Source organism: Lissotriton helveticus, chromosome 11 (assembly GCF_964261635.1).
Source record: "Lissotriton helveticus chromosome 11, aLisHel1.1, whole genome shotgun sequence".
NCBI lineage: Eukaryota > Metazoa > Chordata > Amphibia > Caudata > Salamandridae > Lissotriton > Lissotriton helveticus.
Window position 1 is genome coordinate 317,771,476 of NC_136072.1, and position 16,843 is coordinate 317,788,318.

The window sequence follows — 16,843 nt, forward strand, 5'->3', positions numbered from 1 at the left end:
TATATGTTATACCTAATGAGATCATGTTGAAACTATATGCCAAACGCCATTAGTTGATCAATGGGAGCAAGATGAGCTTCTTTTGTGGCCTTGCATGATCATAGGAATACACCATCACAACAGTAACAAAAATCTTTTTGCATGGTACACGTTTGTGGAGAAAGAGAGAGTTGACACTGCCAGTTACTGGGGGTTACGGAGTATTGCCATTTTTTAGTTGCATCAGAATTGCGTTGTATAGTAGTGAATTCACTACGTTATGTGTCTCCCTTACCTATTTTCCTTGTTTTGTTTGTATATATCATATCTGTTCCACATAAACAACGAGACCTCGAAGAAGAAAACAGGTAGAAAATTTCCCTTTTCTATCACTTGCTTATTAAAGTTTAGTAAACTAGTATCACTTTCACTTACTACCACTGGTCCTGAAGAAAGCCCTTAAGTCCGAATCCCGGCAGATAGGGCTGAAACATGTTGGCCATTTTTATTTCACAGTAATGCTAGTGCGTCCTGAAAACCTAATTTTTTCAATAGAACGCACCTTTTTGAGCATTCCCTTATGGGATTCACCCGAACCCAGACTCAATAAAGTACATTCTCTGGTTATCCGGGTGTTTTTAATTTTTGAACACTGTCCACGTCACTGGGTCACTACTGTTTTTAACCAAGGGTAAGATCCTCCTGGTGGAGGCTGCATACCGAAACTAACCCTATGATTATGCACACACGTGTATGAAGAGCGGAGAACCAAGATATACCGCTATCCACACTTCCCAACACGTGCATGAGGGTTTTTTATTGGAGACACTCTCGCCTTATCTCCTGCATACCCTGGTTCATGCAGGACAAGTGATCCTTCCCCTTTTGATTATTTGGATTGAAACGAGGAAACTGAAGGATCCGTTTTTTCTTCCTCCCTCTCTTTGATTAGTAGATACTAATGTATATTGCCAGTTTAAAAAAAATAAATCTATTTGTATGAGCTGTATAGCACTTGCACTTTTATGGTCTTGTGACCGAAATAAAGTTTTATGATGATGATTCAAACACTATTTTTGATGTTTATATTAAATCCAATTTCAGGGGGACGCGGCTGATGGGGGAGGCTGCCGGGGCAACTACAGACGACAGTGGAGGACTTCCAGTATCTTGGGATATACATCACCCTTGATAAGTCGCTATCATTCCAAAAGAACTTGGAGCGGATCATAATGAACTCCGTGGCGGATATGGACCGCTGGAGACAGCTCCCACTTATTCTTCTAGGTCGAGCGACCATGTATAAGATGGTCATTCTACCTAAGTATTTATATGCTCTACAGAACGAATACTATCCGCTTCCGTAAACGTTGTTGGCTAAAATCCACTCTGATCTGAGAACCTTCCTTTGGCTAGGTAAGCAACCTAGAGTGGCCCTGACTCCGCTCCAAAGACGCCAATATAGCGGGGGGATCTCACTCCCTAACCTGGAGGCCTACTACTGGGCTCCTCCCAGTGACGATTCTTACGATAAATGCGTGGACTAAGGCCACAAAACGCATGGGCTGGGAGAAGAAGCCCACCAGGCAAACACCGTTATGGCACTGTCAGTGGTTAGCGGAGCTCAATAAACTACGCGGCTTCCGACGATGGGACGACATAGGCATCTCCACTATAGGGGATGTGATCGCCAAAGGGGAGCTGAAATCCTTTATGGTCCTAAAGTCGGAATCTGGGCTCCATCACACACAGCTCTTCAAATATAAGCAGCTACGACATGCGTGGAAGGCCCAGAATGTCCACCTAAGCTATATCCCAGAATATGCACCTCTAGAGGGGCGGCTCCTCCAAGAAAGAATCCAAGGGAAGGCGGTCTCCCTCACATACAAAACCTTAACTAACAATATGCTAGGTGATTTGGCGAGGCTTGAGCCCACATGGGAGGCGGAGGTGGGAAGCATGGAAGACCTAGACTGGAACTTAGTATTAATGCATCCCCGGGAGGTGGCAATTAAATCAAGACTACGCCTTATTCAATCCAAGGTGCTCCATAGAACGTACTACGATAGAATACGGCTCCAAAGAATGGGGAGAATAGTAGACACGCACTGTCTTAGATGCCGACAGTATGATGGAGACTTTTATCACACCATTTGGGCATGTGACAGGATACAAGATTACTGGACGCAAGTCTTCACTGAACTGGGAGAGGTTTTGGAGGTCCCGCTCCAGCAGGAACCCAAGCTGGCACTACTGGGTATGACTAATGAGGTGGACCTTCCGCGTCCACTCCTCACCTTCCTAGTTCGCGCACTTGTAGTAGCGAAAAGAGATATAGCGAAGTACTGGGGGTCAACGGAGTCGCCGGGATTAGAGGAATGGAGAAGAGGGTTGGACCTTTACATGGCAGCCGAGAGAGTGACATATCAAGCAAGGGGGTGCCCGAAGAAATTTCGAAGGGTCTGGGCCAAATGGCGGCACTATCATGGATTGGATGGGGGGTTGTGAGGGAGGGAACTGGAAATTCTGGCTATTCGGTCACTAGAGCACCGACAGTAGGGATTCGGGTGGGACACAATATGATGATTGTACCTTGTCTCTGTGGACGTTGAACTGGAGTGACACGCATAGTGACAGAAATTCGTGACTTTGAGGTGGTTGGGAGTGGGAGTAGAGGTCTATGTACTGCTGATTTCACGACTGTACAGTTGAGTTTGATAAAAATGCAAATACAAATATTTCTATAAAATATATTAAATCCAATTTAATGGTAAATACGGATTTTTAATAAATATTTAAAATTGCTGGGAGTGGCTAGCAGCCGGCAAGATGGCTGCTTGCTGAGAAGGCTCCGGCGAAGAGGAACCCTTCCTAATCAATCCGAGCACTTATCCTGTAAATTAATGAAAGGCGGGGGCTTCAGTGACCGAGCAGCATCGGCTGCCGCGGTTCCAGCCAAAATCCGCCAACAGAAACCGTGGTCTGCTGCGACGCACGGCGGCGGCCTGCTCCTTCTGAGAAAGCCGGGGCCTCGATTTAGTCATTCACCCAGACGGACTCCGGGGGAGGCGGAGCGACCGATACGGCGGTGGGGCCGCCCACGGCCCATCCATCGGCGGCGAGGAGAGACCGGCACACACCCGCAGTCATCAGCATAACAGTGGGGCCAGCAGCAGTTCTGCATAGCCCGGGGGCTCGCACCGGGGTGTAGAGAGGCCTACGTGAGTGTGAAGCCGGGGCCCAGATTTACTGTGCTCGCCGGGTCCTCTCCACACGGGGGCGCAGAGAGAGACAGAGAACGAGTCAGAGTGACGGGGTCACTGCGGATTGTGCGCCCCGACCCCCCCCGGAGGCATTTCCTGGGCCTGCTGGCCTTCTTTCTGGCTAATCGGAGAAATAAGACCTTGGACTGCGGGGAGACTACGTGTTTGAAAGGCCTACAGACTGCTAAAACACCGAAACTGGGCTCAGCGGCCCGCTCTGTAACCGGATTGCGACTGGTCTAAGACACTCACACTGTGCCCCCCCCCCCCGCTCCACGCCCCCCGGTGCCGGAAGTGGGGGATCATTGACCCTTCAGGATCACAACATCATCTCTGGGGGGAGCGACCTGGGTTGCCGCAGAACATTACCCCGGTGGAACTGCAGCCCCCCGGGTACCACAACCAAAGACCAGGACGGACGCTGCCTCACTTCCCCCCCCCCCCCGGTTAGCACATACACTGGAGATCCTGTGGAGAGCGAGACACAGAAAACGGGGGGCTGACGCTCTTCGGTGGGATGCAGGTCACACGCAACACCATAGCAGCGGGCGGCATCACACGGCGGTCCCCACTGAAGACCCAGAAAAACGCCATGGCGGGCAGAGGCCCCAGGAATCAAAATGCACAAGCCAGGCTGGATAAGTACGTCTACGCGAAAGACTTTCCACCGCTACCGGAGGGGAAAAACTCATCGGGAGGGGCTACGGGAGACGATACCTCCAAAAAAGTAACTCTGGAAGACATAATGGCGGCGCTCACCAGCGTACAAACCCACAGTGGGTTCTATCTCCACCGGTGTGTTTTTACTACGTGCAGACTTTCAGAAAATCACTACCAGAGTTGAGGAGGTTGAGCAGTCCACAAAGACTTTGACCATCGACATGGCAGTACTACAGAAAACCGTCTCACGACTCGAAACGGAGAACAAAATGCTGACCGAAAAACTGGACGACCAGGAAGGGCGCTCGCGCAGAAATAACGTCCGCATTTTGGGCATTCCGGAGAGTGAAGGTACCCAGGCAATGGACTTATATGTGGAGGACCTGATAAAAACCAGGCTGCAGCCAAAGGGACTCTCCACTTTCTTTTCGGTGGAGCTGGCGCATAGAGTGACAGGTGGAAGGGCCAGACCAGGGGCGCCCCCCAGGCCGGTGCTCGCGCGCCTGTTTAATTTCCGAGACAGAGACGTCATCCTCCAGACTGCGCGAGTCTCCCCGCAAATTTGTTTGCATAACTCCTCAATCTCCTTCTTCCCTGACTACACGGCGGCGGTTTCAAAGCGCCGTCGCAGTTTCCTGGAGGTCAAAAAGGCATTGCGAGCCCGAGAGGTGCCCTACTCGATGTTATTTCCAGCAAAACTGAGGGTCGTGGCGGAGGGGAAGACATGGTTCTTCGAGACACCTGAGGAGGCCTATGACTGGCTTGAGGGATGGCGGAAGACGGACGGACCCGGTCGCGGCAACAGAGGGCAGCGCCGTCGGACCGACGACGAAGAGGCGAGCAACCAAGAACTTTATCAACCTGAAGAGGCCAATTCGCAGAGAGTGGACGCAGACGACCTCGGCAATGGATGAACCGGACCTGCGGAAAGCGAACTGTAGCAAGGACACCTGTTTGTAAATGACACTACATATAAGCCGACTCTGGACACCGGGCTGATGCGGGCCCTACCGGAAAGGAAGGGTTACACTCCCCCCGGACTTCTTACCCCCCTACACGCAAGTACACTGTTTTGGGTTGGGATGGAGCACTCTGCTATGTTGGGGTGGCGGGCAGTAAGAGGTCGGTCGGGCAGGGAGGCAGGGAGGAGGGTTGGATTATGGGGTTGGGTAGTTACGGTTTTTCGTTTCTTAGTTTTGGTTTATATCGGAACAGACACCACAGCATGGTATTTACAGCCTGATAGGTCCTTACATGACATGACTGGGTTACAATCCCCATATGCTTCTCATGATTCTAATGGCGACAGACACCCCTCGCACTAACGCCCGGGCAGAGGCCCCGGTAGTTCCAGTGGCCCCGCTCACACTGCTTACGTGGAATGTACACGGATTGGGGGACAACATTAAAAGAGGGTTAGTATTGCCGGCCCTGAAACGTCAAGCTCCCACATTAGCACTCCTGCAGGAGACCCACCTCACGGGTGCGGCATATAGGGCGATGGATAGATGGGGGTTCAAGATGATGGTGCACTCCGAGATTTCGACAGGGTCTAGAGGAACGGGTATCCTGTTGCGAAAAAACTCTCCCTTTATAGTTCTACAAACAAGACATGACGATCAAGGGAGGTTTGCTGCACTGCATGGTCAGTGGGAAGGTAGACTCATTAATGTAGTGTCAGTATACATCACCCCTGCGCTGCACGCGGTGGCATTCCCGGCCCTCAGTCAATTTTTGCTGTCTCTGCCAGACGGGGACCTTCTTATTGGGGGGGGGGGGATTACAACGCAACGATGGATGCCAGCATAGACAGGCACCCAGTGAGGACCTTGACACCCGGGGTAGCACGCTTACAGAGCTTCTCAGAAGCGTTAGGACTGGTGGATGCGTGGAGGCACAAGCATCCAGTCGCAAAACAATACACATTTCCCTCTGCTGTGCACAACAGTCTGTCGAGGATAGATTATTTCCTGACCTCAGAGTCCAGTCTACAACATATAGAAAACATTGATATTGGGCCCAGGGGTGTCTCTGACCATTCGCCAGTAGTATTAGTATACTCTTCCCATCACACTTCCCGCAAGCGACTTTACGCGATTTATCCAGGTTACTTACGGTTCCTACAGGTGCGGAAGGAACTTCGTAAGACCACCAAACATTTCTTTGCCGAGAACGTAGCTTCGGTTGGCTCCCCAGCCATCCTGTGGGAGGCCTACAAGACAGTTCTCAGGGGACAGGCTATAGCCTCCATCACGGGATACAAACGCACGAAGCACCAAGACCTCCTAACTTTGGAACAGGAGTTGCAGGCAGCAGACACCAAACATACGACTGACCCAACACTCGCGTCGGCGCACACCCTTCACTTAAAATAACAGCAATATAGGGAACACCTTAGGCACGAGACGATGACTGCCCTTATGGCAACCAGACATAAAATTTATGATGTAGGTGATAAAGCAGGGAAGTTATTGCCATGGTTGGACAGGAGGGAACGTGGCACCAGGACTATAGCACAACTACGGACGGCCGAGGGTCATCTTACATCGGACCCGGGGGCCATAGCACACGCACTGGCTGGGCATTTCTGGGCAGTGTACACTTTATCCTCGATTGCATCAGAGGCTGAAGCTGCGGTTTTTCTGCGAAACGTGGAACTGCCTGGACTTGAGGGGGAGCTTCTTTGGAGCTTGAGGCCGAACTTGCCGTAGAGGAGATAGGCGCCGCTATTAAATCATTACAGTCCGGTAAAGCACTGGGACCCAACGGGATCCCGCTGGAGCTATACAAACTTATGACAGACACTCTCTGCCCACACCTACTGGAGATGTACAACGACAGTCTGGAGCGGGGGCTTCTGCCTCTGGACCAAAGAGTGGCTATTTTGAAACCGGGAAGCCCCCATCGGGGTGTCTCTCCTATCGCCCTATATCACTACTCAATGCGAAGGCAAAAATATTAGTCAAAGTGCTCGCCAATAGATTACAAGCACACCTTCCCAATTTAATCCACCCGAACCAGTCCGGTTTTATGCCGCACATAAATACTGCACTCAATCTCAGGCGCCTACATAGCGCGTTAGCGCGGGACCATGTCCTATCTGAACCGTCAGCGGTCCTTTCCCTAGATGCTAGAATGGCCTTTGACATGGTGGAATGGACCTACCTTTTTGCGGCACTTCCGCGCTTGGGCCAAAAATTTTGTGCGTGGACCCGGCTCCTCTACACAGATACGGTGGCGTGCGTGGCGGTGAATGGGCATCTCTCAGAAGCTATACTGCTGACAAGAGGGACTCGACAACGCTGCCCTTTATCGCCACTTCTTTTTGCGCTGGTATTAGAGCCCCTGGCGGCGAGTCTTAGAGGGACCCCTCTTCTGCGAGGTATTAAATGGGCGGAGGGTTGGGAGGACCGCATTTCCCTCTACGCTGATGATATTTTGGTGTATCTTACGGACCCGGAAAGCGCTCTACCAGTAATACTTGAGATCTGCGACGCTTTTGGGGCAGTTTCTGGATACACCATAAACCGGTCCAAATCAGTTCTTAAGGGACCAGTGCCGCGACTTCCCCCGGACTGTCCACTGGCGCTGTCCCAAGATTCTTTTAAGTACCTGGGAATCCATATAACGAAGGATCCCGCAGCCTTCTTCTCCAAAAACCTGCCGCCCCCCTTAGAGCGCTTACGAAGAGATGTGCTGCTGGGGGAAGCAGCTTTATTTAAAATGATGGCCCTGCCCCGATTTTTATATGCGCTAGAAAATATGCAGTTTCCGGTGCCATTGAAATATTTTAAACAAATAGCAGCACTGGTGTCCACGCTCCTGTGGGGTAATAGGCCAGCGCGCTTTGCACAGGCAAAGTTGCACCGCAGCTGGTACGACGGTGGCATAGCACTTCTCAATGTACACTTCTATTACTGGGCGGCACACCTTAAAATCATCAACCAATGGATACATGCCTCTCAGGCAGATCCGGCATACAAGGCGGATAGGGCGCAGCTAGGAACAGACAATAGAAACTAGAGGGCCCGACAAGACACACAGTAATGCTATGGTACGCAGCGCAAGCGCGTTTGGGGTGGAGAGAGACCATCACCAAACTTACCCCCCTTTGGGACGCAAAGCAGCTAGGGTCACTTTGGAACAGCAGGGGCTTTGAGCACTGGGACAGCATAGGTATATCCACAGAGGGCGACATATGGGACAAGGGGACGGTCATCCCATTTGATCAGCTTAGGCGACAATACGAACTTGCACCTACCGAAACATTCTGATACATACAAATTCGACATGCACTCCTGGCAGTACTACCACAGGACGTCGACATACCTGAGGCCTCCCCCCTAGAAGACAGGCTACTTACAGATTTTATGCCCAAACGTGCCACATCATTCACATATCTCAAATTGATTAATAACCTACCAGATCCCACAGCAACTTTAAAGGATAAGTGGACCACAGACATCGACGCCATGGATGAGACAGAATGGCAGGAGGCACTAGCCTCGCCCAGGGAGGTGGGAATTCCGGCTAGACTCAGACTCGTTCAACTCAAAATCCTACACTGCTCCTACCTCACCAGAAGCACGCTCCATAAAATAGGCAGGGCAAAACATCCATACTGCCTTAGTGGATGCGGAGAGGAGGGCTCCTTTTTCCATACAATCTGGGATTGCCCTCTGATAACTGACTACTGGCGCAAGGTCCTGCGAACGATTTCCCAGACTCTGAGCGTTTCTTTACTACCTGAGCCACGCAGATGCCTCCTAAATATATGGGAACCCAATGACTTATCACGACAAGGACAAACATGGGCGACACTGGGCCTCATGGTAGCTAAACGGAACGTGGCGCTATGATATGGGGATGTGAAGTACGTCGAAGCATAGAATACTGGGACGGCTTGAAACGGGTGGGCGGGGCGCGGGTCCCGCGTTGATGACAGACATTTAAAATACGTCCTGTCATGCGCAGTAGACACTCGGTAAACTTGCAGTGTTCAGAGCAGAAGAGGACGAATGAGACTAGAGCGAGGTAAGGGTCAGTGTGTGGGGAGGGTATAGCGAGTATGTCGGTCGATAACTGGTGAGTTAAAGTCATTGTTTCGTTTTGTAGACGGTGCAGTGGTAGCAGGAAATGATTTCGCGTGGAGCGCGACGTTAATTACAAGTAAGCATGGGGGCGTAGGGGCAGTGGCAACGGCTGTGGGTCACTAACACGACGGGAGTAGTACTTATTGTCCATGTATATTTGTCATTCCAGAGAGAGTCGGTTTTCACAACGCACTTCAGGTACTATTATTGTGTTATGAGTAGGTCACTTTGATTAAATCACATACACGATGGTTTGGTGTCGGTCACAAGTGAATCACGTTTTAGGAGACAATAAACAAGGGTTGCACTATTCAGGAAATCGAATAGCATGTATAGGGAACACCACATCAGTTGCACTACGTTGCTTGAGTTGCTAGTAGGCTTGGTTATTGTTAAACACTATCATCTGCATGAAATTGATTAGCAGAGTGTGGATAGAGCATGTGAAGCATGAATAGAAATGTGATGGTAATTGAAAAGTCATGTTGCTGTTATCTTACAAGAGATATATATTTTTTTCATAGAGTAATTCCCCTGACGAAGATGCTTCGGCATCGAAATGCATTGGGAGGGAGTCGTCGCAAGTTTTGATACATTCGTTATGTCACATGAAAATGATGTGCATTATGAGTTCTGAGCAATCAAATTAGTTTGCATTATGTTCTCAATGAAAATGAATTGTGAATATGTTATAAAATGTTAACAAGTAAATGTAACATCAAAAACAAAGTATTTTGAATCAGCTAAGTAAAAATGAAACGTTTTTGAAACACGACATATGTTTGAGTCAGTGCATTAAGTGTTTTTGGAGACATTGATGGTTTATTGGAGGCCTATAAATCTTGGTATAGATGTTGAATATTGTTTATGAAAACGTGGGCACAGTACCCTGGCATTTGGGCCAATTCGAACAGTGCATTCCGGCAAGGGACACAGTTGTGTCTGTTTTTGCAGAAATGGGGAGCCACTGAGCTGCCCTTGTTGGAGGCCTGGTGCAGGGACATGGACGTCACTATGATTACTGAGAGGACTGTCTATATAAATCGGAAATGCCCCCGAAAGTGGACCAAAGTATGGGCTGCCTGGAAGACCTATAGGGGGGACATCTGCGACCCCATTCCTGAATCTGACGACAATAGTTCAGATGCTGATTCAGGGGATGACTGAAAGGACAGGGTGGGCAGAGATCATTTTGGAATACACTGTGATTACCAGGGGAGGGAATGGGGAAGACGAGAATTTATGTCTAGAATGCTTTATACTCAATGTAACCTTGGAAACTGTACATGCGAACTGTCCCACCGCTGTTTTTTGTATAACTAATAAAAACATTTAAAATATATATATATATATATATATTTAAAATTATGATTTTGAGAAAGTTACCTTTTCCCTGCCTAAAGCTCCTGAATACTAATTCGCATTAGCTCTCCAGTAGCTGCCCAGTCAATACCTGGCCTTGATGAGATGTGAAAACCGCTTCCTGACTAGGGACAATGGCCTGGGTGTTGAGAGGTATTTTTCTTCCTTTGGCAAGAGGGCCACTCAAGATTGACCTAGGACCTCTATTAACTTGTAAATGGGTCTGCAGTCTCACGGGAATTGCAGACTCATCTTTGAGCTTCCTAACTTTAGTTCATCTTCATGTCTGTGATAGAAGAGGTCACTCCAGATAAAGATGGCTCAGTAGGAGATGAAGCTTCCTCTGATCTGGTTGAATATTTTACAACAGCACCACTGAGGAACTTTCATATGGTATCTTGTGCAATGCATTCTCAGCTTAAGTCAAGGAGAACTCACCTCTCTTCCAATTGTGTCCTTGTGTCTTGCCATTTCCTTTAGCTGCTCGTTCAGGCCTCTGGTTTCTTTCTCATGCGTGGCCACAGCATCCTCAAAACGCACCTGCAGAGCCTTGAGTTCTGCTGTTAAATCTGCCACTGTATTCTGTACAACAAAAGCAAAATTGTTAACAAACACTGGCAATATTAGTAGCTCTGGCATATAAATGAAAGTGCCTCCTCAGTCACTGATGATTTTAGGTACTCAATAGATCGTCATACATGCACTATGTCCCTCTTCTTTGCACTCATGCATCCACTTATTCATCCACTGACTCATTCTCACAATTACCAACTTACACAACCACAATAAAACTCACTTACAAGCTCAACAACGTATGCAACATAATTAGAAGAACATAAGTAGAAAAAAGAAAATGCTGCTGCTTAGACACTACAGGCAGCGGATAGCTGTCTTGCAATGGTATTCTACATAGTGTATCATTGTTATAAAGTTGCGGCATGGCTGCCAAGTTTAGAGCCAATGTATTGGCTAACTCTGAATGGTAAAATAATGATACAATATGGCCACTGCTATCCCATTCAAGCACCTGCTGCAAGATGTAGTAGTCTCCCTCTACCCTATCCTAGTGGATAAGGGTATCCAAAGATATTGGAGTAGAGGTCTCACTCACGTATCTTGACATGCTTCACCATTGGCGCCTATCCACACCCGGGTAAGATGATACTACCCAGGCGGGCTCAACCATAGATGAAATGGGAGTTTTCAGATAAAGCAATACTGGATAATCAGGGATCCAGATTAGTGATTGTTAAAAATACCTTGAGTTATACCCAAATGCTATGCCTTATTTGGACAGTTCCTGGGGTATGAATAAAAACTGTGAAGTTTTGGGTTTTACTGAATATAATTATTCAGTTAAACCCCATTTTTGTGCCAAAATGGTTCGGCCCTCGCTAGGAGCCCACATGGGTCTGGGGCCTTCCTCATGGCTTTTTTACTTTTATTTCGTCCCTGCTTCTATACTGTGCATGTTCACCATGCACAAATGTGAGGCCTAATGCGCTCACCTGTCTGGTTTTGTCATCAGAAGATTTCCTAAGAAACGGGAGAGATGAAGAGGCCATTATTACTTCTTTCACTCATCCTGACTGTTAATCGTGTCTCATCCATATCAAAATGTTGGACCGTATTTTCCGGTGTTTTATGCATATGCTTATTTCGTGCATGACACTCTGGCAACAGATTTCCCTGGATCTCTTCATTAAAACAAAAATGAATAAGTGATCCTGTGATTATTTACATTGCTGTGATTTGTGATCTGACTATGTACAACTCAGTTTAAAAAAAAAAGCTAATATATGAATAGGTTGTAGGCCATCTGATGGGTCCGGATGTAATCCCTAGGTGTGGTGATTGTAACTTTATACATTCATCCTGTGATAGTCACCTTGCTGTGCCACACATACTCCGTCACTCTCGCGATTACCCACAGGTATTTTTATTCAAGGGGCACGCGGATCAGGCAGGAGGTGCTGTCTTTTAGTCTAACATTGCAGGGGAAAAGGAATGCTTCTATCAATGTTTGGTGCTAACCTGGATATTCAATGCAGATTTCACATGTAAGTTTTATTGTCATTCCTTATTATTTTCTATTCACATAACTGATTATCTATGATTTTATTCACACTTTTGCTCTCAGATATTATCGGTATTCACGCTCTGATGCGTTATTTTGGTGAAAATCAGTCACTCGGTTCCTCAATACATAATTCACCTATCAGTATATCTGGTGTAGTATTACTCCGCCTGCGGGCCCCTGCTACGTAACAGAAAACCGTAATGTATGCTTTTGTTAATGCTCAAGGCTTTTTGTGCTCAAATGCGGTTATTAGACTATCTGAGGGAACAACAGCAGCCGTTACCTCTGGGATGGAGCTCTGGCGGGAGTCCTAAGGCTTTCCTCACCAACAAGGGACGAGAAGGAGAACAAAAGGAAGCGGTAAGCATGTGTTCTGAACCTAATGCTATTTACTTCCACCACACCACAGTGAGGGTTTGTTAAATGCACCGTGAAGGGAAAAATCGTCCTTTAACCTAAAGAAAAAATAAACCAAACAAATCAAATTGTGGTTGTGGTTGTGTACCTGGGGTTTCCCCACCCCTGGTCTCAGGGAAGCTAAAGGCTGCCTTCCACCCACTACGCCCAACATTCTCTCTCCAGAGTTACGTACTGCTCTCTGCCGCAACTCTCCAGAGTTGCGCCGGCTCTTGCGTGTACTCTGGAGTCCAACTGTCTTCGTACCACAGCTAGGCGTCCTCCTTATCTCTGGCGATGTCTCCGACTGTGCTGTTCGGCCTCAGCCCTTCCTCCGGTCCTGAACGCCTTTCCCTCTCCTCCGCTTTCCTTTTCCCGCTCTCCTCCTCCTCAAACGCTGTCCGGGTCGTCCTTATCTCCACCTCCTCGTTTCTTGACTCCAGCAATAATTGGGCCATAGGATTCGTCTTTCCGCCTTCCTTCACCCTGATTGGCCCTTGAGTTGTCGTTCCGTCCTGTACGAAGGAACGATAGTCCGTTTTTATTTTATGCACTTCTGACCTTTGTATGCTGATGTCATCGGGACCCCGGGAGGAAGGAACCCAAGGTCAAAATATCGGGATTGGATCGACATCGAATGTAGGGGTTTGGGGAACTCCCTTACATCCCCCTTCCCTAACTTTCTTGTTTACAAGAAACGGGTCTACTGGATATCTTGAAAGATAATCAACATCAGTCTGTACTTTCCCTTTCCTATGGATGACAGTAAATCGGAAGGGTTGCAGGGTTAAGAACCACCTCCAGATCCTTTGATTGTGTCCCCTATTCCTAGACAGCCACTCCAACAGAGCGTGATCAGTATATATGAGGAATTCTCTTCCATCTAAATAGTACCTAAGAGACTCAATGGCCCATTTGATGGCTAGAGCTTCCTTCTCTATAACCATGTATCTGGTTTCTCTTGGGAGCAACTTTCGGCTGATACAAAGAATTGGCCTTTCATGATTACTGTCGTCTGTCTGGGACAATACAGACCCAAGGCTGCTTTCTGATGCATCAGTTTGTAGCAGGAAGGGTTTCTCATAGTTAGGACTCAGTAGGAACGGTTTGGAAGTAAGGCGCTGCTTCAGTTGTTGAAAAGCCTGTACTTCTGAGTGAGTGGGAACTCAAAGGCGTTTTTCTGTTTGCACATTCTTTCTCAGTAGGTCTGTTAGGGGCGCGAAGACCTGTGAAAAATTTGGGATGAATCTCCTATAGTATCCAAGTAGTCCTAGGAAAGCCCAAAGGTCTTTCCTGGTTTTGGGAAAAGGTACTTGGGCTGTTGCGGCCACTTTCTACTCTTCGGGTTTTATACAACCCTCCCCTAAAAGGTACCCTAAGTACTTCACTGATTTTGCAGCCAAGTAGATTTTAGCTGGATTCATTGCTAGCCCACTTTTACCTAAGGTTTGGATGACTTGTGTTAAGTGTTCCAAGTGTTCTTTCCATGTTGAGCTATAAATAATTATATCATCTAAATATGCAGCTGAAAAGTCTTTATGAGGCTGTAGTACGATGTTTATTAGTCTCTGAAAGGTTACAGGGGGCCCATGCGACCTGAACGGTAAGACTTTGCAGTGGATCAGACGCATAGGGGTACAGAATTCGTTTTTTTCCCTGTCTTGTCCCTTCAAAGGTACCTGTCAGTACCCCTTACAAAGATCCAATGTACTGATATATTGGGCTTTCCGTAGTCTTTCTATCATCTCGTGAACCCTAGGGAGGGGGTACACATCGAACCTGGATATTTTATTCACCTCCCTAAAATCAATGCAAAATCGTATAGACCCGACTGGTTCGGGAACAATCACTATCGGGGAGCTCCACTCGCTTTTAGAGGGTTCTATGACTCCCATTTCCAACATCTGACAGACCTCCTTGTCTACTACTTCCCTTCTGGCTCCGGGAACACGAGAAGGGCATAATCTAACTTTTTTCCCTGGGGTTGTGTGTATCTCATGTTCTATGATCGAGGTTTTACCTGGAAGTAAGGAGAACACATCTTGTACTGGACGCAAGGTGTTCCTTAGTTCGCTTTTTTGGGACTCTGATAATTCGTTATTGAGGCTTTGTTCTGCTAATGACACCGGTTGTGTTCCCAAGGAAACAGGAGCAGGTCCTTCCCATTTTTTAAAGAGGTTGATAGGATAGATTTGGGTGTAATTTCTAATTGGATCCATCTCTAGTTTATATGTGACAGGGGTCACTCTCTCAAGGATTTTATATGGGCCTTGCCACTGGCTTAACAACTTGTGCTCTGATGTGGGCATTAAAATCAGAGCCACATCCCCTACTTTTAGTGTTCGTTCTTTAGTGGCTTTGTCGTATTGGACCTTCTGGTTATGTTGGGCCTGTTCAAGGTCGGATTTTACAATTGCCATGACTTGGTTGAGTTGTGACTTCAAACTGGCTACGTAGTCCAGAAGAGGGTTTGCGGTGTCTTTTTCTTCCTCCCATTCTTCCAGGGCCATATCGGTAAGGGTGGGGGGTTGTCTCCTGTAGAGCAACTCAAAGGAATAATACCCCAAGCTTTTCTGTTGCCCACAACGAATGGCGAACAAAGCCAAGGGAAGCATGTCATCTCACTTCCGGGCCTCTAGATTTAGCAGTTTTTTGTTAGGGTGGTCTTTAGGGTGGCATTGTAGCGTTCCACCAACCCATCAGTTTGAGGGTGGTAGGCTGCGGTACAAATCTGTTTAATGCTTAGTTGTTGACAAATTTGTTGCATTAACTTGGATGTGAAGGGAGGTCCCTGATCAGTGATTATTTCCTTTGGAAATCCAACATGTGAGAAGATGTTTATCATGGCTTTAGCTATTTGTGTCTGTTGGACTTGGCCCTTTTCCCTTTTCGCTCCCCTAAGTCTGGATGTCCCCCCCTCGTAATAAAGTTGTATAGGCCCTGTGAGGTTGTAATGCCCTGTGTATTATTAAAATCAATGCTAGGTGCAGGTGCTCTCTACCTTCAACATGGCTGCCATAGGCCCCTGCTACTGCAGCGTGGCCTTGTTAAGGCGCATTCTAGCTGCCAGGAGCTGGCTGAGACACCATACACTGTTGCCATTCCAGCCTGCCTTGCCTGCCCACAGTTAGAGAAGGGAAGCTCCTGGCACCTTCTAGAATAGGGGTGGAGCCTAGTTTTGACGCCTTAGAGGGTGGTCACCTGACCTGGGCCTATAAAAGGAAAGGGAGGGAAACTTTCCAGTCAGTTGGGGCATCACTGACCTGGGGGACCCACGCAGGAGATTTAGGCGGGAGGGCCTAGTCAGGGACCTATGCCACTGTGAGTGACAGGGCTTAGGTGCTGCCTCTTAAGTTGAGTGAGGAACCCGGAACTAGCCCACTGATCTGGCCCGGCGGGAGGGGAACCCAGGGACCATCTACAGTGACCTGCTGAGAATTCCTGTCAGCAGCCCTCAACTCAACCCCCCTTCAAGAAACCAAGAAACTGCTATTTACAAAGGGCGCCAAAACCATCAAGCGCCAAGAAGAAGAAGTCTGACTGCGCTAACCAGGACCACTGGGGATCCACCAGGTATTGGGCTGTGCTCCTTCTGCCCCTTTGTCCTGACCTGGGTTCCTGCGCAATCCTGCCACTGTCGTGTGGCCTGTCCTGCATCATCTGAACTGCCTTCCCTGCTTACCCAGCGCTCCCCTACTGTGACCCCTTGCGAAGCGCTGAGGTTTCTGGAGACTTTTATGACCTGTAGCGCTGTGCCTGAGAAGCGCTATTGCTGAAATTGACCCTGATTGCCCAGCGCTGTCATTTGGGGATCTGTGGCTGCCAGGCACACTATTGTGGAAACTGCCCAAGTGCTGAAATTGCCGAGCGCTACTCTGCTTGTGCCCGGGGAGAAGCGCTGGATCCCTGCCGATCTGCTGAGCGCTGTTGTAATTGCCCCCAAAGCGCCATCTGTGCACTTACCGCAGCAGCCCTATGAGGCGCTGCCTGCTGTCCCCAGCGCTGTTGTG

General features: G+C 48.3%; 1 protein-coding gene across 1 annotated transcript in view; it reads right to left on the minus strand.

Annotated features, from left to right (window-relative positions):
• Positions 1-16,843, minus strand: part of CROCC2 (ciliary rootlet coiled-coil, rootletin family member 2) — a 1,301,560-nt gene that overhangs the window by 503,425 nt on the left and 781,292 nt on the right. Inside the window, exon 23 of the mRNA XM_078665477.1 lies at positions 10,796-10,939. Coding sequence (XP_078521603.1) covers positions 10,796-10,939 — 144 coding nt within the window. The remainder of the gene's footprint in view (positions 1-10,795; positions 10,940-16,843) is intronic.